Source organism: Castor canadensis, chromosome 2 (genome assembly GCF_047511655.1).
Source record: "Castor canadensis chromosome 2, mCasCan1.hap1v2, whole genome shotgun sequence".
Taxonomy (NCBI): domain Eukaryota; kingdom Metazoa; phylum Chordata; class Mammalia; order Rodentia; family Castoridae; genus Castor; species Castor canadensis.
In genome coordinates, this window is record NC_133387.1 from 158,374,706 (window position 1) to 158,402,129 (window position 27,424).

The 27,424-nt window shown below is 51.1% G+C and overlaps 1 protein-coding gene, 1 long non-coding RNA gene and 1 pseudogene across 4 annotated transcripts in view; 1 reads left to right on the top strand and 2 right to left on the bottom strand.

The window, feature by feature from the left end:
- On the bottom strand, nt 1–26,986 carry Rbpms2 (RNA binding protein, mRNA processing factor 2). Of its 3 annotated transcripts, none has more exons than XM_074066210.1 (8): nt 26,606–26,986; nt 9,848–9,925; nt 9,359–9,397; nt 8,591–8,653; nt 8,139–8,289; nt 7,331–7,470; nt 1,344–1,413; nt 1–945 (listed from the first exon to the last, which is right to left on the bottom strand). In XM_074066210.1, exons 1-7 carry the CDS (start codon nt 26,690–26,692, stop codon nt 1,351–1,353), a joined length of 621 nt encoding a protein of 206 aa, XP_073922311.1. In that variant the 5' UTR covers nt 26,693–26,986; the 3' UTR covers nt 1–945; nt 1,344–1,350. The 3 variants fall into 3 exon arrangements, with proteins under 3 accessions (XP_073922311.1, XP_073922310.1, XP_020022200.2); XM_074066209.1 differs by having other exon boundaries at nt 1–1,104; XM_020166611.2 differs by having other exon boundaries at nt 1–1,413.
- On the bottom strand, nt 15,485–26,127 carry LOC109688294 (small ribosomal subunit protein uS5 pseudogene; annotated as a pseudogene).
- LOC141420843 (uncharacterized) overlaps nt 26,469–27,424 on the top strand; it is a 53,324-nt gene continuing 52,368 nt past the window's right edge. The window contains exon 1 of the long non-coding RNA XR_012445511.1: nt 26,469–26,693. This is a non-coding gene — a long non-coding RNA (uncharacterized lncRNA). The remainder of the gene's footprint in view (nt 26,694–27,424) is intronic.

Below are 27,424 nucleotides of genomic sequence, written 5' to 3' on the forward strand. Positions count from 1 at the left end.
CAAAGGTCAGAGAGCAGTTGCTTTGGATCTTTTTTATTTTGCATTTCATATATTATCCAGTTTCACATTCTCACAGGATCAGCAATTACAACAGCCACCGTCTCCCACGTCTGAAATGGCAAGACGGTCACAGCTGTGGCTAAAGGCAAAGCACTAATATACTCACAAAATAAAACGAAATTGCACAATTTCTCCATTTCATTTTCCTGAAACCAATGCCTGACACAAAGGCTTACTGCTGAAGAACGGAAACCCTTTTCTTCTTCATGCCTCAAACTAAACGTTAAACTTATCTGACAGGGCGAACAAGGCCTCTTAATAATTAATAGGACACACACAAAAAATCCTTTATGATGCATAAATATTTTGTTACACAGGGTACAAAAATACTTTTCGCATTCTTGTCGGTTTGGAGGTTGGGGAAAAACCAACAGTGGCAGGGTGGGGTGCACTGTGGAGAGGTCAGCAAGATGGGCAGAGGACTAGGATTTGAAGTGAAAAGGCAAACACTGTGTCTGTGCATCTGCCGGGTGATATTGCTTCAGCCTGGAAGTGTGTGTGTGTGTGCGCGCACGCGTGCGCGTGTGTGAGTGTGGAGAGACTGGGCCCTCAGGGCAAAAGTGGTCACAGGGCTCAGGCCTCCCTGATGCAGGGTGAGTGCAGGGCCGGGTGTGGAGAAAGGGACCAGGCACGATGAGTCCTGAGTGCCAGGACCTGTTGCTATGGTGACACAGTGTGAGAACAAACTGTACACTCACATATACACAAGTTTAAGTGTCTTAAGTCATGCCAGAAAACATGCAAAATAAATGCCTAATAACCTAATAAACGGTTAGGGTGGAAGGTCAGGCCGTATTGGGTCTTAGTGGGGCCTTCTAGCTGGGTCTAGGTGTCCCAGCAAAAAGATCACCAATCTTCCTTGGAGGCCTTTGGGGCAGAGCAGAGCTGAGGAAGGGGAAAGGAGACAAGCGGTCCACCGAGTCAGGCTTAAGATTCACAGTGTCTGCAGGGCAGGAGCAGCCCTACAAGGCCCCAGGGGCAGAAGTGCCAGCCCCTCTCTGGCCCCACCACAGAGTCCCAGAACCAACTCCCTGGTGACAAGACCTGGGAGGGAGAGAGAAGTTGCCATGAGCAGGGGAGCAGAACTGGAGCTAGCCCTGGTCTCGTCCTTGTGAGGAGGCTGTGGGAATGGGGGCAGAAGAGGCCAGACGCCCCAGTGAACAGGCTCCAGGCTGCCCAGCATGGCAAGCTCTAGGGACTCAGGCAGAGGGAGGACCCACAGCCCTGCAGGAAGCCACAGTCTAGGACACATTCTGTCCCAGGCATCTGGGACCAACACTTACTGAAGAACTAACAGAACTGGCGATGCTTCCATCCTTGCTGGGTGGGATCAGAGGGGGGGTACCAGCGCACCTGCAAGAGAAGCCAACGTCATGAGCGCCTGTCCTCCCTTAGTGGGAGCCCGGTGAACCCGGCTGACGGTGTCCCTGCTGAGGTGCTGGTTGTTACGGACCAGCTGCCAGAACTTGGGTGAGTTACTCATCTCTGAGCACCAGTTTCTTCCTGACCCACGTCAGAGGCTCCGAGAGGACTGGTGCCAACACTGCCCTCCCTACTTTACTGGGAGAGCAAGAAATTCCTAACATTACCAGGAGAATGGCCTAACACATTTTTCCACTATGTCTTTGCATCTCGGTGTCCTCAATCAGCTGCAGAACAGAAATAGCTGAGGATCAGGGAGGCGCATTAAAAACCAAAGTCGTTGTGGCCTCAGGGATACGACTCCAAGCACTAGCCCCGGCCCTTGTAGGATTCTTCAGAGGAGCCATGGCAGAGATCCGGCTGATGTTTCACCGTTTCTGTTCTAATCCCCATGAATCTACAGACTTGTAACCCACAAGCTGAGCCCTAAAGTAGGGGCAAGGTAGCCTCAGATAACCTCTACCAGGAGCAGGCAGCTACCCAAACCCTGGCACTTACTAGAAGGCCCCCACAAAGACATAGTCTCAAAGCTGGATTCCCCAAGACTGGTCAATAAAATGACATGTGCCCTTCTCTCTGAGTCAGCCATCTACAAGGAGAGCTGTGCTAGCTGTGAGGCCAAGGCCACAGGGAAGGCCCCTGCCCTAGTTACACACAGCACAACATGTCTGCCCAGCCTGACCCAGGGCTGCCTGGGGGGAGGGGGGAGGGCAGATGAGTACACAGGAGGGAAGACTAGGTCTCCTTAGGAAAGGCAGGGATGAGCCACTGTAGACAAAGAGCTAGAAGCTGGGCATCCAGACGACTTCCCTGAAACTGGAACACGCACACCCAGCTGCCTGCAATCCCTGCCTCTTGGGGGCTGAGGGATGCTTCCCAAGAACTTGCTCTGGACCCCTTCCAATTCTAGGTGCTGTCTTGCTCAGCACAGAATTCTGGCCACCACACCCTCCCCAAAGGGCCATGGGAGTTAGGGGTTAACTACCCTAATGCTTGCATATCTGGTACATAGGAGGACAGGTCCTGGGCCACCTAACCAACACTAGGGTCTCCCCTGGGCTCTGAGAATGTGGTACTGCTGTTACCAGAATATAGATGGCCCAGGGCCACTGTAACCACTTCAGTTGAGCTACACATCACAGGGAAGGAGCCTCCTCTCACCTTTTGAGTTGCCCCACCTTGGAGGCTGGAGGATTCCCCACTGTGCCTCCCTAATACCTAGAAGCAGTTCCTTCCTCTCCTGGTTGACAGCTGCTTGAGAGGAAGTTCTCTCCTGTGCCAGGAGGTACCTCCGGGCTGGTTGCCTGGCTGAACACTAGAATTCATTCCACTTGAGGAGGATACATGAGGAATTAGCAGTGTAGCCACCAGACAGACCTGTGGCTGGGTCCAACTCAGGAACTGTGGAGTGGGCCCTGCCCACAGCCCTTCACCCAGCTGGAGCAGCCCCACAGCAAGGAGTGTCTGGCTGGCAGGGTGCCTAGCAGGGCTGACAGAAGGAGAGCATGGGAGGCCTCAAGAATCCTCTAGCTTGCCCCCTTCCACACTGGGAAGATCCTGTCCCATACTCGCTCCACAGGCACAGTGACTGCTACTTCCCAAGAGCAACTTCCCTGGCCTGATGCAAGTCAGATGGCTCTTTGGGGAAAGGTACAGCTTCCATTTATGGGCTTGGGACAGCTGGGCTGCTGACACAAACAAAATACACTTAGCAGGGCTGCTTTTGCATTTCCCGCAATGTCTGGCATAGACCAGTGGCCTGGGGTCCTCTAGCTGCTCATGGTCCCTTCCTAGATCTCCTCCTGCTCTAGCTCAAAGATCCCCAGGACCCAGGGGACGGGGGCAGCACATTATGAACTCTACAGTGAGTGTCCTCTCAGGCCCTCAAGTTGTCCATGATGTAGTGGGGGCTCCTGAGAGAGAACCCCACAGGCTACAATAATGAGGCTACAGAAGGCCTGCTTCCAAACAACGAGGGAGGGTGCTGCCTTAGTTCCCTCTCAAACTTATGAATGACTGAGAAAATAACCAAGAAGTGGGCACGCAGAGACTCTACATGAGGAGAAACAGGAGCACCCAGTAAGTCTGGACACTTCACTCATCTGAACAGCAACAAAAATAATGCTTAAACCCAGCCTGGCAAGTCTGCACTTTGACCTTGTAATAAGTCTGGGAACTTGTCACAAGGAAGACCCATCAAGACAGGTGCCTAGAGATGTGTGAGCCAGGTTACCCACCTCAGCAGGTCCTGTCACCAGCAAACAACTGTCAGAAACCGATTTGCCACTTATGGGGAGCTGGGCAAGGCACCCCAAGTGCAGATCCAAATTGATCTGCACAGAAAACTGTCCTAACACTTAAGTTAAAAAGACACAAATTGTGTGAGTTGTTATAAAGGGCTCACATCTATGGACTGACTTACACACCCGGTCCCAACTACCTTCTAAATCTGAGGAGTACAGTGGTAGTTTTCTTGGGGAGTAGAGTAAACCAAAGGAGAAGAAAAGCCTTGCCTGTTTTTCTCCCTAAGTGCAGTCCTGTAATGGCCAATGCTTACAGGGAACTTGCCCTGTGTCACAGGCTGTTCTGAGCAGGTTTTACACAACTTCATTTAATCCTCACAAAAGCCCTGTGAAGGTGATGCTAGCATCCTCGCCTGTCCATGACACAGACAGAAGCATTTATGTAACTGGAAAGCCATTGGTAAGCAGCTGAGTCACCTCAAGAGGAAGAGGGAACCCACAGTGAACGACCCACACGTCCTCGCAAGTCCCACAGGGGAGGGGAGACACGAAAGACAGAGAATCCCTTCTCTTTTAGGCCACTATCTTTATTGCCAAACCCCACAGCACCTCACCTTGCACTGCCCACACCTGCTTTCATCTTAAGAGGATTAGAAGGCTGAAAGAGATGACCCTGTACCGACAGAGTGGGACAGAACCATCTCCAAGGCCTCTCCTACAGGTCTGGTCTCTGTGGCCAGGAACACTCAGCTGGGGTGCATGATGGAATAGACAAAGCCGGTGTTACTTCTCATCCTCTCTTGTCTGTTAGCTGCTACCTTTTCTCCATGTCACCTCCTTGCCCTGTTTTCTACTGACTGGTGCTCTAGGTTCAGAACAATCCACTTAGGATCCAGTGTTCACATCCTTTAGATGCTTTTGGCATCTGTCTCTGGGACAGTGATGTCAAGGGGAAGGAGGCTGCTCTTGGAAGGAAAAACTAAAATGTCACTTAGTTGGGCGCTGGTGGCTCACACCTGTAATCCTAGCTACTCAGGAGGCAGAAATCAGGAGGATCGGGGTTCAAAGACAGCCCGGGGAAATAGTTCTGGGAGACCCTATCTCGAAAAAGAAAAAAAAAAAAAAAAAAAAACCCACAAAAAAGGGCTGGTGGAGTGGCTCAAGGTGTAGGCCCTGAGTTCAAACCCCAGTACAAAAAGGGAAAGATAAATGGAAAGGGAAAGAAAAGAAAGGAAAGAAAGGGAAAGGAAGGGGAAGGGAAAGGCAAGGGAAGGGGAAGAGAAGGAAAGGAAAAGGAAAAGGAAGAAAATAAATGTCACTACCTGAAAAATGTTTTCATGCCTATTACTGCCATTTGGTCCTCACTACCCTTCTTACTGTTGAGGAAATAGATGCATAGCCAGTCTGGAGAGTCATGACAGAATTAATGAATCTGCCTCAGAAAATGCCAATATCCTTTGGGGTATCCTCTATCCCCCTCTAGGGAGGCCAGAAGGCACTCTAAAGCCAGACAATAGTGACATTATACCCACCCCCAATCGCCAGAGCTCCTACACCTCCTGTATGTTAATAAGCTAACAATAACCCCCCAAGTAGTCACTATTTTCACCATTTAATAAAGAAATGGAGGGTTAATGGAGTGACTCAAGTGAGTACTTGCCTAGCAAAGTGCTGCCAAACAAAGAAACAAACAAAAACCAACAAAACAAAGAAATGGAGATGAGAGGGTAAACAACTTGCCCAGGGTCACAAGGGGTTGAGAGATAGAGCCAGGATCTGGGCTAGAGTTGGAGCCAGAGAGCATGGGCAGAAACTGGGAAGGGTACAAAAGGAGGTTGTTATAGAGCACAAGGAGGCGTGGCATCTTGTCACTCCCAGGGGTGGGCAGGAGCCTCCCTTGGTTCATTTGACAAACCCACTGTTCCTAACTCCCAAGCTTGGCATGCCTCTGCATCTCTTCACCTGATCCAGTCCAGCCTCTCATTTTACAGATGAGGACACAGAGATGCAGAGGTGAAGATTACATAGCTAGCTGGTAGGAACCAGGGTCAGAGGCTGGGATCCCAGCCCAGAGTCTCTCAGGGGCCTTGCAGCTAAAGCTGCTCCTGGGCTAGGTGCATGGCTCAAGTGGTAGAGCACCAGCCCTGAATTCAAACCCCTGTACTGTAAAAAGCAAACAAAAACCCACCCTATTTGGCCCACAGCCCTTGGACCTCCCCAGTTCAGACAAATAGACAGGCTTCCCTGTTCTGCTCCTGTCACAGAACCTGGTTTGCAGTAAATACCAAACCTTCCCTTCTACCTACTTACCTTTGGATGAATTTTCCAGCTGTCAGTGGTGCTCAGTTGGGGACAGTACCAAGTTTAACAACAATTCTGTTCACAACAATCAAAAGTTGCCATAGCCAGGGAGAACTCCCTGCTGGATAACAGTCTTCTAAGACAGGGGCCCCTGAACCTGACGTCTCACCTTGGAACTAAGTGAACTTTGATATCACTAAGCCCCTTAAAGGGTTCTCCAAAGAACTCCCTGTTCCTCCCACCCGTAGCTTCTGGCTTCCTGTGAGCTCCCCCTTCATGGCTTCTCCTTTCTTTCCTGGTTTCCTTCTACTGCCTAGGCCAGGGCCAGGCAGCCAACCCTCATGTAAACTCACACACTCCCTGTCAGACCCCCAAAACCCTAACAGCAAGAATATGCAGATCCCTCTTGTGCTCCCATCCATTTGATGCACAGGGCACCCCAACCTGGCTAGCTTGCTCCGCCTCAGCTGAGGCTCAGCACTCAGTCACTTTCCTGACTAGAGGCTGGGGTAGGTTCCATACTGCCCTTCAGCCTCCCTCTTATGGCTGCCTAGCAGCATCCTGTCCACACACCTGGTAGTGTCCTGTCATGGCCACTGTGTGGAGGCTCCCCCAACCCCCATACACCATGGGATAAGATCTTCCCCTGTGGCATATTACAGGGCCTATACTTGAAGTAAAGTCAGACAGATCAAAGCAAAGGCCTATGTGGTATAGCAGTGATCAAGAAAAGATACAGCACTCAACAAAGAGTCCTCCTGGCCCAGCCTTTGCCCTCCGCAACACTCCCCAGAAACACCCGCTCCCTCTTTCCTGCACCAGGACAGCAGACAGTGTCCAGGCTTCATAAAAACCAGAGTGAATGCTAACAAGCACTCAGGACATCCAGGCACACAAAGCTTTGGCCCTTCACTGTGTTAACATCAAACTCACAACCACCCTGAGGCACAGTGTATTTTTTTCCTCATTTTCCAGATGAGTAAAAATTGAGGCATGGAAACCTTTGAAAGCCTGATGAAGTTCATACAGACAGGAAGAGACAGAGGCAGGTTCGAGCCTGACCCGTGGTGCTCAGGGTAAATGAGCTGCAGCGAGGCCTCTGTCCACTCACAGCATTGTACCAAGTACCCTCCATGTGAACTCACTGCTCATGTTCTCTCAGTCAGACCCCAAGCCCTAATGGCAGAGCCTGGGGTTGTCAATCGCCCTGGAAGACAACAGTTCTGCTGGAGTCCAGGGTACAAGAGTGGCCCAGGACCAGGTAAGGAGCGAAGCCTCCCACTCCTCCATCCAAAGTGGCTTACCTGAGCATGTAGGGCAGCGGCAGCAGCAGGGTAAGTGAACGCAGCATGTGAGATGGCTGGGGTCAGCTCTGTGGTGTACAGGGGGTAAGGGGTCCAGGCTTCTGGGGATGCAGGGATCAGAGCAGCCCCCATCAGGTCATCTACAACAGGAGACAAACAGCCTCCATTGTTAGAACACTGGTCTCTCCTCTTCCCTCCCACTACCTCCTTTCAAAAGAGGAGATTCAGCACTCTGGTTGAGCCATATGCTTCCCTGAGGTCAGACATTTCCTTTGCTGAGGATTCCAAGACAAGGGAAGGAAGCCATGGGAAAGTGGCCTAGCATGGTGAGCACCCCGTCTGCTTCTAGAAGCAATTCAGACAGGCCTCAGCCCATCTAAAACACAGAAATCAGATGTCAAGGAAATTGAGCAACCTTGATAGCCCAGTCCCTTGGAGTTCCAGGAAAGGCTGCAGGAGAGGAAGGAGACCAGGAAGTCTCAGAGATGAGTGGCTGTGGATGCAGAAGCCCCTGGAAAGAGCCAGATGGGAGAACTGATCACCTCAATAAAAACCCGAATGACTGGGCACTGGTGGCTCACACTGATCTTAGTTACTTTGGGAGGCTGAGATCAGAAGGATCGCAACTCAAGGCCAGCCCCAGCAAATGGTTGGCAGGACCCCACCGCTGAAATAACCAGAGCAAAACAGACCAGAGGTGTGGCTCAAGCACTAGAGTACCTGCTTTATAGGTGTGAAACCCTGAATTCAAACCCTAGTCCCACCAGAAAAAAAAAAAAAAAAAAAGGCAGCGCGGAGTACCACTCACAGGGGTCCCGTGCGATGAAATGTGCTCCCAGGGTGGGGTGGATATTGGTGGGATTTGGTGTCGCCATTAGCTTGCTCTTGGCCATCTTGGTGTTTGCTTTGGCAAACTCTAATCTCAGGGTCTGTGGATTCTCAGGATCAAACCGAATACCCTACATGGGAAGGAAAGGGAGAGAAGGACTTACTCTGTAGGACTGAAACTGTCAGTTCCCATGGATATAGGGATCTGTGCACAGCGGGGCCGTGGCAGAGGGAATGCTGCTCGGACCTCGTGAGTAAAGACGTTTACCACGAATGGGGCAGTCAAGGACTGCCTGGGAAGGACGGGGATTTGTCTCTATGTGGACCCTTTTCTTGGTGTAGAGTAGGGAAGGCTGCAGAGGACAGAGCAGGGACACTCACTGCCTGAAGAGTTCTGTGGGTAAGAGAAAAGCCTGTTCTTTGCCTACTCACGTTCAATGCATTCTTGGCTGCTTCTGCTCCTGCCCGGCTGTCAAAGATCACAAAACCAACAGGCTAGTAGGAAAAAGAGAGAATACCCTTGCATCTCTCCCAGCACAACATCTCCCACCTCCAAAACAAACAAAACAAAAAAAGGGCTGGGGGCATAGTTTGGTGTTGGAGTGCTTGCCTAGCACGCACGAGGCACCACAAACAAAAAATGGATCAACACTCAGGTGGAAACAGTATTTGCCCTGCCAATGAGAAGACAAAAAAAAAATCTCTTGGCCATACCCTCTTGAGGTACAGCTGGAAGGTTCATACGCCCGAAGTCCAGTCTGCCTCCGGGAGCCACACACAGGAAATGAATGACGCCCACAAGAGCTTTGTTCACAGTAGTAAGCATCGCCCTTTCAGCAGAAGTCTTTTTAAATGCATGCAAATGGTGTTCAACACTACTTCATCTTGCCAAAGATCAGTTCAGACCCCAAATGGCCCCCTAAGGCTCTGGACCCAGGTCTCCCACACCGTTCAGCTACCATCTCTACTGTTCTCAGCCATGGGAGCCAAGTAGGGCTTCCTTGAGTTCCCAGAGCCACAGAGAGAGGGCCAGGAGCTGACTGGGCCCAGCAGGACCCGTGATGACTGCTCTCTTGTCAGCCCAGGAAAGAAAGGGGAGAGAGCCCAGGGCAGACAGCAAGTCTTTGTGCTACATGCTGACATTAGGGAAAGGTAACAAGACTCAGTTCCATGCTCAAGAAAACCTAAGAGAGAAATTACCTGTCTGGAGGTGAGCTTGATCAGGGATCCTTCATATCCCTGTAGAGAGAGGTGGCCTTTAGAGAGGAAGGTCAGAAGCTAACCCAGCTCTGTCCCTCGAACCAGTCCCATCTTTCCCCAGCATTCCCTGGAATCATCCTCACACCCTTCCCCAGCAAAGAGAACCCACTCCGACTCCTGCTGTCAAGCTGCTGCTGCCCTGGAGTTCTGAATCACATGGTCAGCACGTGGGGTGGGCATCAAGGGGGCACTCATTGCTTCGTGCATAAATCCTGCGTGCTCCACTAACTTGCAATCTGCAAGCATGGGCCTTACCCTTTAAGTTTTCTCATCTGCAAGTGGAAAAGGCTACACAGAATCTCAAAGATTCCTCAGATGCCAAAGTCTATTAAGATTCTTGCTTGCCAGAATAGTCTGAAATGGTTTGAGGCCTTCCCCTGCTCCATCCAGAGAAGCAAGATCCCTGGGAGGGGCTGGGTCCTGACTCACCTTGAATGGCCGGAAGAGCAGGTAAAGTTCTCTGGGTTTAATGTCCACGGGGAGGCCACTGACGAACAGTGTCCGGACCTAGGGACAGAGACCACAGTGGTCAGGGCCAGGTTGGACAGGAATGGTGGCTCTTTCCTCAGGTGAGGAGGAGCTGGAATAATTATAGAGCTGAAGGAGAAATTCAGTATTTCTATGCCTACTGAAGACACTGAAGCAAATTAACACGCATAGTTTCATAACTATGAATTTGTCAAAGCCCTTTCTGTATACTTTCCTTTCTCTGAGGTCATCTTGGAGGTGTCACTCAGTAAGCACCTGCTCAACTGAGTGCCCTTGAGCAGAGTGATGGCCACCAGAGACAAGGCAGAAGAGCCTTGGTTGCAAAGTACATCATCCTTTCTCAGAACAAGGTCCCCTCAAAAAAATCTTCAGAAAGCTATGTGCCTCACCCCCAAAATATGAACATATAAAAATGTATGTTTTTCCAGAAGAAAAGTCTGTTTGGTCTGGGGAGAAGCAAAGATGTACATGAAACATAAACCCTGCTGGGCGCTAGTGGCTCACACCTGTAATCCTAGTTACTCAGGAGACAGAGATCAGGAGGATTGCGGTTCGAAGTCAGCCCAGGCAAATAGTTTGCCAAGACCCTATCTCAAAAAACCTTAACAAAAAAAGGGCTGGTGGAGTGGCTCAAGGTGAAGGCCCTGAGTTCAAGTCCCAGTGCCATGCAAAAAAAGAAAAGAAACATAAACCCTAAGCTATGCTATGCCCTGGAGCAATGTCAGCAGAGGGCCTGGCGTTTCCTGTCCATCTCCTACAGCTTTCTACACTAGACAGAGGCTCTTTAGTGGCACAGAACATGTTATATTCTTGCCTCTAAGCCAAGGTTCTTGCATGGTGCTGATACTAAAAGTTTACTGAATATGAGAATGGGTAAGAAGTCAGAAATGAACAATTATGCTGTGTTTTGAAGAATAAGTAGGATCTTGCCAGCTTCAAGTGAAGGAGATGATGCTGAAAGCTGTCCTGTCCTCCCTGTGGTTACAAGTTGGTGTCAAAGCCAGTTGACCATCCTGGGGCCCCAGTCACACCTGATCTCCTCAGTCACAGATGAGGTCCTTAACAGGACTGGTGGAACTTCTACTACATGTTTTTGGTTTTTTGAGGCAGGGACTCACTATGTAGCCTAACTCACGATCCTCCTGCCTCAGCTTCCCAAATGCTTACAGGACAGCCCAGTCACACCCAGCTTCTGCTGCTATGTAAGTGCCAATACCTGATGGTAAGCTCACCTGGACACCTGGTACCTTTGACAGGGACAGAAGTTTTCCAGTTTAGATCTATTAAAAAAACGTATCTTGAATCCATGGCTTCCTGAGTAATGAAAACCCCGAATGAGAACTTCCTGCACACTGGACTTTTCTGAGCCATGTCTCATACTGCTAAGCCGAGCACAGTTCTCCTGCACTCCCCACTGTTGGCTTAAGGAAACGCTCACATGCCCCACCCCGTCACACGACCATTTCTGACAGCAGTCAGTTGCTCATAGTGGACCACATTCCCTTTCCAGAGGGACCCAAGAATGCGCTCTATGTTCTAGTGATGGCTTCTGACTCCTGGGCAACAGTATTTTTGAGACACTGGTTTGTATTGGAACAGTGCCAAGCAAAGTTACACCTAGCACACACATCTCAACAGAGTTAGGAATGCTAAAGGAAACAGCCCTAATAGCTGCGTATCACTACCCCCCACCCACATAAGTGACTTCTAGTAAAGGGAAGGACAAACTTCCCTCAAACACATCCAGCAGGGTCCTGGCCACTTAGGATGTCTTTTCCTTGCACACATGCCATTTTCCTAGGCTCTTTCTGTTTCACAGTCCTTGGAGCTCTGTGCCACCCACCCCGTATTGCCCTGCTCAAGTTCTACCCTGTCTCCACAGCACTTGGGGGAACCAGACAGCTGAGGCTCCAGAATGTGCTAAAAGGAGTTCCTGGGCTCTGGAACACAGCCATCCTGTGTCCCAGCCCCTTCTGGTCCCTCTGCCCTCTGATGGGAGAACCTGAATTGTACATGTAAATCCCCAGGCATGAGTGACTCACCCAAGGTCACATAGCTTTTTTTGTGGTACTGGGGTTTGAACTCAGGGCCTCCCCAAAGTGCTCTACCACTTGAGCCACACCCCAGCCCTTTTTATTTTAGTTATTTTTCAAATAGAGGCCTTTGCTTTTGCCTGAAAGGGCCTCGGATGTGATCCTCCTGCTTATGCCTCCTGAATAGCTGGGTTACATGTGAGTACCACCATATCCAGCTCTTTTATTTTGGCAGTACTAGAGTTTGAACTCAGGCCTTTGCACTTGCAAGGCAGGCATTCTACTGTTTGAGCTGTGTCTTCAGCCCCTCAGCTTGTTTTTGAGATGGGATCTTGCAAACTCTTTTTGCCTGGGCTAGCTTCAAACCATGATCCTATCTCTACCTCACAATTAGCTGGGATTACAGGAATGAGCCACAGCACCCAGCCCATACAGCTTGTTCTTTAAAGACAGCAGAGGGGCTGGCAGAACGGCTCAAGTGGTAGAGCGCCTGCCTAGCAAGCGTTATTCCCAGAGTTCAAATCCCCTGCCCCAGTGCATGGGCTGAAAGTGCAAGCCACCTGCTGTGTGAACTGGAGCAGTTTCTCCCCTTCCCTTGCTCCCATCCCCCACTCCCAGGATGGTTTGGGTTAAGGTCCCAGAGCAGCCCCAGAGAAACCTCCAGGCTAAGTTTTAGCCCTTCCTTTGGCTCCTTTCTGGCCAGACCTCCCCAGAGGCCCCTTAAATAGCAAGTTCTCAGCATAAAGTTTCCTGCTTGGGATGGGGTTGAATGCAGGGATCTCTCTCCCATCTCCAGCTCAGATTCTTGTTTCCAGTCTTCCCTCTAGGCTACACAACCTTCCCCCTCTTGTTTCCACCTTTTGGGGTTCTATAGTTCCCAAAGAAAACAAGGCAGTTATGGAGTAGGTGATGGAGCTATCTACCACATCCCAGACCCTGTGTGGGAGCCAAACCTGGAAGGTTAAATCACAGAAGTCTGATATGAACACTCTCCTTGGTTTTTTACCTGATTCTAGCCACTCCAGCAAATGACACCCCCTTGCTATTCTCCTTGCCCAGATTAGGACACTAAGGGCTAGAAAAGCTCGGTAACTTGTTGAGAGCACGCAACTTATTTCACCCAGGTACCCTGACTCTGCCACCTGTCAGAGCTGGGAAAGAAACTCACACATCTGTTTGGTAGCTAGCCCCTTCCCATGACACTTATTTTGAATCACAGTAAAGCCAGAGTGTGGAGGACAGAAAAAGCAAAAAAAAACCTTACCAGCACTCGTGAGGTTGAGACAGGGGGATGGAGAGCTGGAGGCCAACCTGGGCTATGTATCAATGCCCTATCTCAACAAAAAGTAGAAACTGGCTAAGCAGAAGTGAAAGAAGCTTGAGTTCAACAGGCTGGTCAGCACCCTGCCCAGCCCACTTCAGACCCTGCCTAGCCCCCACCTGTTTTGAATTCATCAAGCCCAGTCCCCACCCTTCCCAGGTCCCTGGCAAACACCCACACTGTCCCACCTCATAGCAGCTGCCTATATTGACCTGTAGGCCCACGCCTTCCCCACTCCTTAGCTACAGGATACCTATCCTTCTAGGTCCTCAGTTTCCTCACTCACCTGAAACCCTATGGTGGTCTGTGACACCTTTGCCTTATATTGTTCCCACCAGTTCAGTCTGAGCCTTTACCCTGACTATATAAAGCTTAGAGAAAAGAATTTTTATCTTCCAAAGTGCCTAAAGCAAGGCCTAGCCATTCGAGACCTCCCCTGTCACATCCCAGCTTCTTGCTCTGCCTGGAGAAGCTGCTTTATCCTTCTGAATCTGTGTCTTTATCTGCACAACGCAGCCACCGCCCTCCTCCAAGAGGAAGGGCTCACCTTACTCTATGCCTGGAACATACACAAACCCCAAGAAAATGCATTTCTCTTTGGGTTCCTATAACCATTTACCTGCACAAGGCCCTTGCCTATCAGGTACCATGAGTCGTTTATTTACAAAGGTTGTGTAGTGAGACTGGATTGGGTCCAGGTGGGTCTGGAGCTGGAAATGTGGGCAGACAGCCTTAGGTGGTCACTGGATTCTTTAAGTTTCCCTCTCTGCAGGGGAGGTAATACCCTAGGTTAAAAGCATCAAGGAGGTCACCTAGTTCAAATCCCTCATTTTTCATTTGAGGGAAGCTCGGAAGAGGGTGACAACACAAACTGATGGGACATGCAGTTATTCCTCTACGGCGTGACCAATCAGTCTTTATGTCTTAGCATTTGGCCACCCCTCCCCCCAGTTTCTGGTGCCAGCCTCAGGATAACTGGGCCTGCCGTCAGGAAGCAGGCCGGTACAGACTAGGATTCAGGCACTAACAACTAGTTGAGGCCATGATGGAGAGGCCAACCAAAGACCTCATGTCCTGCCTATTCCACAAGCTTATTACAAGAGAACACGAAAGTGTTTCAAAGTATTTGAAGAAAGCTTAAGGACTGGTTCACATGATCAGTCCCCAGGCAACTCAAAGGCACCAAACTCATTTTCTTGGGCCCATTCCTTCTACACACTCACCCCCTCTGCAGAGCATCTGTACAACCCAAGGGACCATTTCCTTTCTGCCCTGAAAAGAGTACAACCACAGCCCTTTTAGAATAGTCACCCACAGGGCAGACAAGAGCAGACACTGGTAGGCCCACAGTCATGGCCTCAGCACAGCTGGAGAATGACTTTATACTGGGAGAAGGAATGGAGAATCCTTAGGACTTAGCCAAAGATAATGCATATAGAAAAACAAGTCTGCTGGTGGAACCTGCTGGAAGCACCAAGTTCAACATGGAGAAGGAACCTGGCCAGGGTTGTGTTCCCATACAAGACATCACAGACATGGCTGTGTAGCTTCCATGGCTGTCAGGAGCAGAACAGCCTTGCTGGAGGTCCCAGCCAACACCAGCCCTGCCGAGATAAACTAACCAAGTTCTGCCACAACTTTGCCCTACCCACTAGCTCCCAGGCTGCTCTCCTCCTTTACACAAGCTCTGCTGTTGTCTTTCCTCTACAACCAGAGAGAGAGGGGTAATGGGAGAGCTCCAGCCCCTGCCTGCTAAGTTCACATAGCAGGCTGTCACTTGTTGATTTCCTGGGGTTGTCCCATGTGCTGCTCTTTCTCTTCTACCAGTGTTGGATTTAGAGTGCCTAGAGGTCCAGACAATCTATTGACCCCTCTCCTCCCCTTGGAGGACCCTCAGTCTCACTCCCACAGAGGGATCCCTAGGGAAAGGAAAGGAGAGAGGAAAAGCGAAAGAGTCTGAGTGGCACTGGCAGCCCTCTCTCTTTAGCCCTGTTCTTAAGGCCTCTCTGGGGTGGAATTGCTCTTCCTAGTAAGAACAGTCTTAAAGGAACCTTTTTATTTTGAGGGCAAGGTTTTAAGTTTGTAGCCCAAGCTACCCTTAAATTTGTGACCCTTAAGGGGACCCTTTTTTTTTTTTTTTTAAAGGAAAGAAAAACAGGGTTAATTTATTTTCCTTGTATAAAAACCCTATGTTGTAGCCACAGCTAGAGTTTGGCTGGAGTCTTAGTGCACAGAGACTCTGGTGTGGGTTTTCTCAAGATGGTCAATGAACTCCTGATAGGGAAGATGGTCTCTTTCCAGGGGTCAGGAGTCAGGTAGCTGTAGATTATCAAAGGTGGCCTTGGTGAAGTTGCCCAGGGTGGCAGTGCAGCCTCTGGCTGAAAAGTGCAGCAGTCATCAACACCGGCCCTGAGCAGCAGCTTCTCGGGCACAGGAGCTGAGACAATGTCAGTACCTCTGGGGGCGGGGATGAGGCACACCAGCACAGAACTGCAGCGGCCTATCACCTTGCATGGGATGGTGTGGAGCTTGTCAATCTTGTTCCCACAGTAGCCTCTCTGCAAAGGGACAATGGACAGCTTGGCCATGATGGCCCCTCTGATGGCTGTGGCTACCTCCTTGGAGCACTTAACACCCAGACCGAGGCAACCATTGTAGTCTCCAATGGCTACAGATGCCTTGAACCTGGTGCGCTGATTGGCTGAATCTGCTTCTGCACTTCATGATGTTAAAAACCTCATCCTCGAGGGACACCCCTTCCTCAGGGAGGTCAATAATCTCAGACTCTTTGATAGGCAGTGAGAAAAAGATAGATCTCCTCTAAGGACCTGAACTTTGTGCCCTTGACCAGGCGGCCCAGCTTGATGACTGAGATCCACTCCTTGTCTTCGGCCTTGCTGTAGCCTCAGCAGTGATGGCTGTAGGCCCACCTACTGCACAGGTGTCATCCACCATTGGATGTTTTCTGAAGAAGAAGCTAAAAGGAACTTTTTTTTGTGTGTGCGGTACTGTAGCTTGAACTCAGGGCCTTTACCTTGAATCACTCCACCAGCCCTATTTTTGAAGGGTTTTTCTAGATAGGATCTCTCAGAACTATTTGCTTGGGCTGGCTTTGAACTGCGATCCTCCTGATCTCTGCCTCCTGAGTAGTTAGGATTACAGATGTGAGCTACCAGCACCCAGCTCTAAAAGGAACTTCTTGACAACACTATCTGATCCTGCATGAGAGGACTCAGGCCCCCCAAGTCACCCGACCCTTTCCTTAGGAAGGTGTCAGCTGCAGGCCAATATCCGGGTGTCCCTGCTTCCTAACAGAGGTAAGGGCTCACTGTCTAGAGAGGAAGAAAGGACTCAAACAACCCTATCCACATCTGAATTCTTCCTTCAGACAAACTGACATTTGCTTAAAGAGCTCTTAGAACAAGGTGCTAAAGGACCCCAAGGAACCAGTCTAATAGCACAGATTCAGGCTTGAGTGGCACAGACTTCCAAGTAGAACTCACCTTTTCTATCAGCCAGGGCAGACACCTCTCTTGGCCCTCGACACACCTGGGGCAGCCCTGTCACTGAACGCACAAACAAGGCCAGAACCCTAAGCAGTGGCTTCTCAGGGCTCCATTCTTCCTGGGGCACACACAGGTCCCTACTGGTACAGGGTTCTGAAGGAGTGAGTAGGGGAAGGGCTGGTAGAGAAGGTGGAGGGGAATACTACCCAGAAGAGCAGTTGAACAAGCGTCCATGAGGAAAGGGCAGGGGTCTGGGTCAGCTGTGGGCCAGTGAAAAGGCCCACAACAAGAGACACGACAGGGACCTGGCTGCTTACCAGACCTGGCCTCCTCTGCAAGGGAGGGACAGACCAATGCTGAAGGCTCCAACTCTATCTAACCTTTCACACCCAAAAGATCTCCCTCATACCTAGTATTGAACACTTAGCTTCTCAGTTACTGTGGTTAAGAGGACAGGCTCCATAAAAGCCAGGTTTTATGAGCAATGGAAAGGGTAAACATGCTTTCAAAAACAGTGCTTGCTACACCCATGGCCATTAAACCCTCTTATCCTTTAACTCTGAAGGATAGCCACAGCCTTCATCAAATCCCCAGCCCTGGGAATGCTAAGTCGGGACCCTGTACCTAAAGGACCACCCATGCAGAGAACAAACCTTTCTCCACCCAATGAAATCCCACCAACCCACCAGGCAACAGTCTACCCTCCAGGTGGATTCAGTCCTTCCATAAATCTCTGCCTTGTGAGGTTGGAAGGGTAGAGAATGGGGAGAAGACATACTCAGGAAGACTTGATCCTACAAAGGAAATAAAGCAATCTTTTAACCACCCCCCCCCACGCCCCCACACACACCCCTGCAGTGCTGGGAACTGAATCCAGGGCCTTGTGCGTGCTATGCAAGCGCTCCACAACTGAGCTACATCCCCAGCCCCAGCCCCAGCCATCTTTTAGCATCACTAAAAGTAGAATTGGAACTGGAAAGGAAAAGCCGCTTCACCAGTCCAATCCATCAATGTTCAAGTAACTACTTGCTCAGGTCCCGCCTACTCACTGTTGGGAGTGATTCTCCCTGTCATCTGGATGGAAAACATGTCTTAGAAAGGGGTGGGGAGAGGAGGGAAATCCAAACAGGGAAAAAGAAGTCTCTTATAAGCCCCTCCCACATCCTTTCCCAGCTCCAAGCCCTCAGCAACAACACAAATACAGAATATTTGAGCTGGAAGAAACCTTATTTTTAGATGAGAAAACAAGGGCTCAGGAGTCCTGAGAGCTGTTTGCAGTCACTGTAGAGACTTCAAGGGTCCCTGGGTGCCCAGCTCATGAGTCAATATCCTCTTGTAGATCTTGATCTCATGCCAACCTGCTCAGACCCCAGTGGGATCAGACTTAGGCACCCAAGAACAAGTAGCTTTCAACTTTTGAGCAAACCCAGCATTTTGCAAAAACACTGGAGTAGCCGGAGTCCCCCTGAATAATGCTGTGGTTAGTCCTATGAAGAGTTGTTTATAAGGAGGTGAAAAGAAAGACTGACAGACAGATGACCATCTCTAACAAGACTGCTGTGTGCAGTCTTGTGCTCCATGGACGGTGAGCAGATGTGTGGCTAGAGCAGGCTCAGGCCACCCCCCGCCAGCCCAGATCACAGGTGTTTATGACCTGCAGGTTATTATATTACAGAGGAAGTTTATGCTTTCCTGACAAAAAGTCAACAAGTCCTTCCAAGATGTCATCATCACATCCAGATCTGATCTGGTTCCCCGAAGGGAAAGTGAGAACCAAAGCTTTGGACTCAGGCTCTGCCTCCAGCTTAGAAACCACTTGCAGACACAACCCAGAAACAATAGAAAGTCTCAACAATTGTCAAGAAGCATGGGGTAGCTGCTGCCAGTGGCTCACACCTGTAATCCCAGTTCAAAGCCAGCCAGCTCCAGACAAATAGTTGGAGGGACCCTATCTTAAAAATATCCAACACAAAACAGGGCTGGCTGAGTGGCTCAAGTGATAAAGCGCCTGCCTAGCAAGCATGAGACCCTCAGTTCAAACTCTGAGTACCACCAAAAACAGAAAAGATACGGGTTGAAGTCCCAGCCCTGTCACCAGCCACATGGCCTTCACTTCCCTATCTCAGCTATAAAGAGCAAGGATGGACTAGGCTCAGTTTCCTTCCTTCCTTCCACTAACATTCTAAGATGCCAGACTTTTCAAAGTGGGTCTTTGCCTAGGCAGGGAAAGATCTGCCTTCTGGGTTCAAGCAATCTTCCTGTCTCAGCCTCCCAAGCAGCTGGGTGTACAGCACTGAACCTTTCTTACTAAACTCTGGAATCACTCCACCAGCCCTGTTTTATGTTGGATATTTTTGAACTAGGGTCTCAAAAATTGCCCAGGCTGGCTTCAAACCATGATCCTCCTGATCTTTGCCTCCTGAGTAGCTAGGATTACAGGTGTGAGCCACTGGTGTCCAGCTCTAAACTCTCTTTTAAGGGAGGTAGGAGAAGGTGATCAAGACTCAGGATACGGGTGGCTCAAGTGTCAGGATACCAGCCTAAGCAAACTTAAGGTTCTGAGTTCAAACCCTAGTACTGCCAAAAAACCAAACCAAACCAAAACAAAAAAAACCCTCAGGATAAGATGCAGACACTGCGCTCATCTGTTCAGCACCTCAGTGCTTCCTTCTGTGTACCACACCATCCTGATTCCTTCAGCAATCCCCAGAAAAGATGGTGAGAAAAGAAGGCAGAAGCCCAAGCCTACTCACTGCTGGGGCTTCCAGGTAGAAACCTCACGGCAGCCACACCTCAATCTCAGTGGCCAGGTTTTTTTCTTTAATGTGTGGGGTGGGGTGGGGTTCTGACTGGGTCAGATGCTTAGGCTTAGTTCAGCAGGTTGCTCTCACCCCTCCCAGGGGAAAGAAGGCCCTCTGAGTGGGGCCACTTGACGCGAGGTGGATGGAATGTGGTGACAAGGCCTGCAGACCCAGGACTTATAAGGCCTGAATGAGGACACAGGGAAAGAGAGCAAGCAGCATTTGGTCAGATGGTAGATGTAAACCTAGATACACACAGTCCCTGAACCCCAGTGTTCTGAGAACATCTTCCCATAATTCCTGCAAGGAGCTGAGTGGCTTGGTGCCCCCCGCCCCGACCTCCAGCACCATCCAGATCTTCCAGGCAGCCCTTCTTCTGGGCCACACTTTGTAGTTTCATTCATGAACCAATCATACTTGAGCCTGACAGTCCTTTTGATGGAACAGGGAGAACAGGTATGGGGGCCTCATTTCACAGAAAAACTAGTACAGATTAGATGCCTGGCTGGCCAGTGGCAGAGCTGAATTTGGAAAGTTTGGGGCTTCCCCCATAGACTGTAGCATATCCTAGAGTTCTGACTATGTATAGGGGTAGAGGGAGCTGAAGCTGGGGAAACCATAAAGTCAAGCATAAACTACTAAGCAGGAAGACTCCAGACTTGATTCTCCAAGCTATTCCCAGCCATACAACAGAGGACCTCATCTCCTGTGAACAAACGTAAGTCAAAGCCCGTTGTCGTGTGCAGGGCCTAACACCTCATTTACAGAATGAGGTCCACAGTAAGAGCCACGCGGTCCAACCTCAGTGTCACGGTTGGTTGATATAGGACAAGACTGCCTTCCATGTGGCTCTAGACAGAACTAGGGGTCAGGACTCAGAGGCAAGACTTGCTGGGCACCCCAGTGTGGGGACTCCCCAGGTCCATCTACCTCCCTATCCCTTGTGTGGTCACATTGGTGACCACTGCCACACACCACCTCACAGACGGGACTAGATCGAGGCTTTGGGCTACAGGAATCCTGCATTCCCATCCTCTGTACTTCAAAATCACTTCTGCCAACCTTTACACCACAGGATGCTCTGCCAGTGCAAGCTCACTGTGCTGAGGGACCCCTCCCCCCGCCCCACAGCTGTCCATCACTTCAGGGAAGGAGGCAAAGCCTGCCAAGAGCAATGTTCCAGAATATAGTTCTTCTGCTAGGGATTCTGCTCAGAGACAGAAGCTGCTTCTGGAACCTACTCTGGTTACAAGCACCATTGTCGTGCGCATGTACATATTAGGATCCTTCCATTCCAAGCTGTGTCTACATATGAACACAACTCTACATCAAGAATAGAGAACTGGGCATAGTGGTACTTGCCTATAATCCCAGCACTCAGGAGGCAGAAGCAGGAGGATCACAAGTCTGAGGCCAGCCTGGGCTACATAACAGAACTCTATCTCAAAAAGAAAAAAAAAGCTTTCGTATCATCAAAAGTTCTCAAAAGTAATCTCAGGTACTTTCCAGTATCTTCTTCTAATTCTCCTCCCCTCACCCCCAAATAAAAGCACATGGTACATTCATATTCCAGACACTTCTACCATGGCCTGGTTGTGCCCTACCCCTTCTCCCTGGGAGTCTAAGGCAGCCTTAATGGCCTGTGACAGTCAAGGGCCACTGCTTAGTTGGCTATGAGTGACCTATAGCCATGGCAGATGGACCCAAGCAAACCCTCCGACCTCCCAGCCCCTGCTACACTCCAGAGGCCTCAGGCACCCATGGATCCAGCACTCTTCTGCCAGCTGTCTAGCCCTGCCACACCTCAGAGGTAACCTTATTCCTTCCACCCAAGGGTGGAACATGGGAAAATGAGGAGGTCATGCTGTTTACTGGTAGGCAATGGACAGGATCCTGGCATATGAAGCCTTATGGGTTGTCTAGTTCCCACCCTGTGACAGTACGGTGTCTGAAGTGTAGGTGACAGCTCTGCCCTTCTATCTCATGGCTTTGCCAGGGTGTAGGGCTGGAGCAACCATGGGTAGATGATAGAGGACTAACATAGCACTCTACCTAGCTGCTGCCCATGACCAATGGCAGAGCAGATGCTAATGGCAACCAAGCCATGCCAGTACCCAATAATCTAGTTCAGCTCTGGATATCCAGAGGTGTACAGCCTTGGACCAGCTGGACCCTGAGGGGAGGTGAGAGACTCTTCCTCCATCTTTCAAAACTATCCAAGGCCCACTGGAATAAGTGGCTGGAAAGGAGGAGGGCAAAACACAGGCACAGTTTCCTCAGTTCTCGTTGTGTCACTATGTATGGGACTCACCAGCCTCACCCTTACGAGGGGGACAGAAGAAGCCAGTCCTCTCTGGGTCAAACTAGCCACATAAGAGGAAGGCAAGAATGCCTCCAGAATGACAGGCAGTCACTTGAGAGCAAGTTAAGAGGCCGAAAGCAGTGTGTGCAACAAGGTGTGAAAGCAGTTGGCCCAGGTACAGCCCACAAGGGGGTATGCCCTCTGAACAGAATTTAAAATAAAACTGACTCATCTGTTTTTTATTATCCCCAGGCAATGGCAATGCTACATATTTGAGATAAAATGCTCTTCCTGGCAGGGGCTGACAGGCTTGGGGTGCACCAGCCTGGAGTCGGTCTCTGGGCTTCTATGTAGGACATGAACCTTACACAGAACTCAACCCTCAAAAACTTTAGTTTCAGGGCTGGGGATTCAGCTCAGTGGTAGAGTGCTTGCCTAGTAGGCCCTGGGTTTGAGCTCAGCCCCAGAAAACAAAACAAAACCAAAAAACCTTTGGTTACAGACATGGTTTCTCCCCACCTCACCCCAAGTCTCACTAAACCCTAGTGTAAAACAGAATAGTAGGTACAGTGTGTGGGTTAAGAGCTCACTTTGTGCTCAAACCCTCAGCTCCCTACTTAACAGCTCAGTGAAAGTTACTTAATCTCTCTTGCCTCAGTTTCCTCATTTATGAAAGCAGTAACATAAGTACTGTTGTGAGGGTTAAAGGGGTTGAAATCGTAAAGTGCTTAGTACAATGCCTAAAACACTATTATTAGCACAGCCTCTTCATTAAGTCATTTGATCAGAGGGAACTCATCCTCAGCAACCTCCAGAGAGGAAAGGAACCTGACCTTCTACCAGAATCCTATGGGATCCACCTGCCTGGGCCAGGCTGCTAGAAATCTCCCCTTCCTCATACTCAAAAAAGCACCAAGATGTCCCAGAATCTTTCAAATGCTTTTGATGTCAGAAAAAGGGGAGGTGCCCAAGTCACACACTGGACCCTGGAATTCTTTTCATCTAGACTACCTCTGACCTTTTCTACCTGCACAAATCTAATGATCTCCAGGTCACCCATACCTCAGGAAGTGCTAACCTCTACTCCTCAGTGGTACCAGGGCCTGGCTGTTTCCTGACATCCTCTCAAGACACATCCCCCTGACCCAGGGAAAAAGAGCAGCAACCTTGGTCAAACTATAGCCCCTTAGTTGCCGTAACTCCAGTCTTTCTACAGCTTACCATTAGGTTGCCATAAAACTTCTTAACCTTTTATATTCCTCACTCCCAAATCCAAATACCACACCCAGGGATGCCCCAATTAAAGATTACTGTAGGACAGAGAATAGTGGTACATTCTTGTAATCCTAGCACTCAGGAGGCTGAGGCAGGAGGATCTTGAGTTTGATGGCTGCCTGCATTACATAGGGAGACCATCTCAAGAAAACAAACCAAGAAGGGCTGGGAGTAAGGCTAAGTGATAGAGCACCTGCCTAGCAAGCTTGAGGCCCTGAGTTCAAACTCCAGTACTGGGGGAAAAGTACTGTAGAGGCTGGAGATGAAGCTCAGTAGTAGAACACTTACCTAGCATGAGCTCAATCTCCAGCACTTAAAAAAATTCACTGTAACCAAATCTCCAAACTCATCAAGATTTATACATATACATACACACATATATCTATACACACACACAAAATAGTACAGCTGTATGCTCATCATATCTCAAAAGTTTTAAAAAGTACTATAATTTAGTATTGTTTTCTATTATGAAAGGTCTCCTTTTTTGGGGGGAGGGGAATTGGTGGAACTTTGTGCTTGCCAAGTAGGCACTCAACCTCTTGAGCTACACTTCCAGTCCATTCTGCTCTGGTTATTTTGGAGATGGGGCCTCTTGAACTATTTGTACAGGCTGGCCTCAAAACATGATCCTGATCTCAGTTTCCCAAGTAGCTAGGATTATAGGCATGAGCCACTGGCACCCAGCAAGGTCTCAATTTTTTAGAATAAAAACTACCAGCCCCACATGGTGGGGCAGAACTATAATCCTAGCATTTGGGAGGCTGAGGCAGAAGTATCACAAGTTTGAGTTTAGCCTGTGCTACACAGTGAGACCTAGCTAAAAAAAAAAAAAAAAAAGGGAGAGAATGGATTATGGAACCACATGACCACATGGCTTGTTTGGGATAACTACCAGGAGTTTCCTATGTTACAGCAATACAGGGTGCATTATAAAGAATGTGAGCTCACGTAGGATGAAGAGGAATTGGCATTTTCCTGCCACTTGGGAAGGAGCTGTGTTAAAAACTGATACCCACTGAAAGCTAAGAGAGCAGCTGGGAATGCCCTTTCCACTCCCACATGTCTAACAACCTATCTACCCACATCTCCTTGCTCAGGGAGGACTAACCTTTAGCCTCTTGGTGGCACCATGTGCTAACTTTCTTTTATCTACCCTTGCATTCAACACACTACTTCCTGTGGGTCCTCCTCACCTCCTAGCCTTTTCACTTGTGTTCCTAACCCCTGGTCCAGAAAGGGAATCTCATGGTTATGTATGGATGAAGCTCCATGGCAGTGTGGGCAAGCAGGGAGTGCTGAGGCTAATACAAAGTAGCTGAAGATAAGCAGCTCACTGACATTTGGCCTGAACACAGCTCTTCTCCAGCACCCTGGCTCCTTCAGAAACTGAGTTCTCATGGTAAGCACAGATTCCTTGGTTTTCTAGGCTTGCTCTAGCTACTCTAATAGTTGACTGGGAAGAGCCAGCCTGGGCCAGCCATGCCAGTATGCCACTACTACTAACAAGTATTCTTTTAGGATTGCAGAAGTGACTGCCTGGGGGACATCTACATTAATGGGAACATCAGCTCCAGTCCAAACCAGCCCCCCGCAACCCTCCCCAAAATAAAACCCAGACATGGCACCCCCAGCAGAGGTCTTAGCTCACAATTCAGAAAACTGATGAGGGGAGGGCTCTTGCTCTCAACAGACCATAGCAAACACTAAGCTCAAGGAGATCTCCAGGCCCTTCAGTTTTAGATGTCTGCACTACCAATGTTGCAGCCCATCTCAGCCCCCAAGGAAGAACAGCAGGGACTCTACTTTTTTCAGAATCCTGTCCTTTCTTCCAGAAAGGCAATTAGGAAAAAAGTGACCAAATACCCGTTAAGAATGAGAGTGGCCACATGGGTTACAGTTCCCATCCAGGGCAGTGGATCTGAGGGTCAGTGGGAATAGCCCAAACCCCAGCCTTTTGATCAGTGTGATGTTCTCGCTGAAGTCAACACTTTAGCAGTAGGGTTTAGGGCCCTTGCCCAGCTTCACAGGAGATACTGTTCTTCCCCCAATTTCAGCTGAGGGAATGGGAAGGCAAGCAGACTCCAAACACACCAGCAACCTTGTCACTCCCCCATTTCTCAGGGGAGATTCTGAACAAGCCAGGTAAGTCAGGATGGGGTGAAGGTCCGTCCACAAATCCAGAGAGAGGCATCAAGGTGCAAGGAGGACAAAGCCCAGTGGAACCAAAACAACTCCACTATATACAGACACTAATGGACAGATGTCAGGCCCTCCCTCTCCACCTTCTCCCTCCCAAAAGCAGGAATCAGACCTAGAATTCTCAAGACATCATGCATTGGTGGACTGGGGCTGGCAGCAGGCCTCCGAATTGCTAAGAGTGGGAGCTGGCAGAGCTGAGCCCAGCCCAGCAGTGGGTCCAGCGCCACCAACCCCCACTAGGGGCTCTGCGGTTTCCCCCCCAGCCCAAGGGGAAGGTCGCTCACAATGGATAACTGGCCCTTGGTTTCCTGGGCAAGAACGTGCCAGGGCGGGGCAGGAAGGGTCTCTTAGCCCAGGAATGACACAGCAGAGGCCAGAGGCACTTCCCTGAAGCTGATGAGCCTGTCTCCGTTCCACGCCAGTTTTCCCCGCCTGCCTAGCTCCCATTCACTGATGGCGGTAAGGCTTTTTCATCTACCGCCCCACTCCACACACGTCCTCACCATCCCATTAACCACAAGGGTGCTGGTGGTTCCACGAAGCCGTCTTATACTCCCTTCTTTTTAGCACATGGCAAGTGGAACAAGACGATGTCCCCTCTCCTTGCAGAATCCCACCCAGGCCAGCTTTGGAATCTAGCTTGGCGACCAGGGTAAAACCAGAGATGGAAAACGTGTCTTTGGTCACCTTCTTCCCAACTCTAATGAGAATGTCCACTCACCACCTCGGCCAAGCACAAGTTCTGGGGCTGTGAAGAAAGCCCGCCCAGCCGCCCCGCATGACCCCGGCTCTAGCGAAACAAGGTGCAGGGCGGTCGGCTGCGACCTCCAAGGTCATGGGGAGGGGTCAGGGTAGAAAGGCAAGAGAGTGAGGATGCCGCCCGCCCGCTGTGCTAATCCCGCTCAGCTCCTTCCAGCCCGGGCCGGGGTCCGGGCCACCTGGGAGATGCCCTCCTAGGAGGGCAGCGAGCCGGGCCCTGGGTGGGAGCAAGGGACTCGCGAGCAGCAGGCGTGGGACGCACGGCCAGCGCGCAGCCCTCCCCGAGCCCTGGAGGGCGGGGAGACAATGCCTGCCCCGCGGGGCAGCCCAGGCCGCACACCCCCGCCCGCCGGACACACGCCGCTCCTCCCCGGGCGAAGGGCAGCGGCTGGAAGGCGCCAGGAGCGATGGCCGGACCGTCCCGGCGCGCCGCGGAGGGCCCCCGCAAGCCCTCCTCCGCGTGCGCCTCACCCGACCAGTCCCGGGGCCGCAGACCCACCTCTTCCTCCAGGGCGCCGCCGGAGCCCGTGCCCGTACCGGTGCCCGCGCTGGTGCAGAGCTCGCCGTCCGGCTTCAGGTTGCTCATGGTGAGGGGGAGGGGGTGGCGAGGGGAGCGGAGCGCGGAGGGCGAGCTCGGCGCCCGGCCCCGGCGGGGAGGTGGGAAGGGGCGCGGTGAGCGGCGTGTCCTGGGAGTGCGGGGCGGGGTGGCGGTGGGGGGGCCCCGCGGGGCCGTGAGAAGGGGCAGCCGCCGCGTCAGGCTGGGGTCACATTAAGTTTGGCGGGTGCAGGAGGTGGGGAGGGGGTGAGGCAGGGGGGAGGCACGGGAAACCGGAGCGGAGCCCGAGTGGCCGCCGCCTCCGCCTTTTCACTGCGACCGGCGAGTGCGCCGGCGGCCGCGGCGGCGGCGGCGGGGGGCGGGCGCCGGGGGAGGGGGCGGGCTCCCGGGGAGGGGGCGGGGGCCGGAACCGGCCTCAGCTGGGGCCCGGCCAGCCCCTCCCCTGCCCTCCCGCGGTCTCCGGGGGAACCTCGCGGCCAATCCTCGCCGCCCACTGCGGGCTCGCCCTGCCCCGGGCGCGCCGTCCTCTGCTGGGGCCTTTCCTCTCTCCCCTTGCTCAGCCCGGACCCTCCGCGTTCTTCCCGCATTCCCTTCCCCAAGACAAGTTTTTAAACTTTGATGAAGTCGCCCGGCGAACTTTCTTAAAGGAGCCGCGCGCCGCGCTGTCCTGGCCCGCGCGGGAGGTGGAGCTGGGTGCCAGGCACGCGGCATCTCCACCCCGGGAGAGGCGCGCGCGGTGGGGCTTGCGGATCGTCGGCTCCC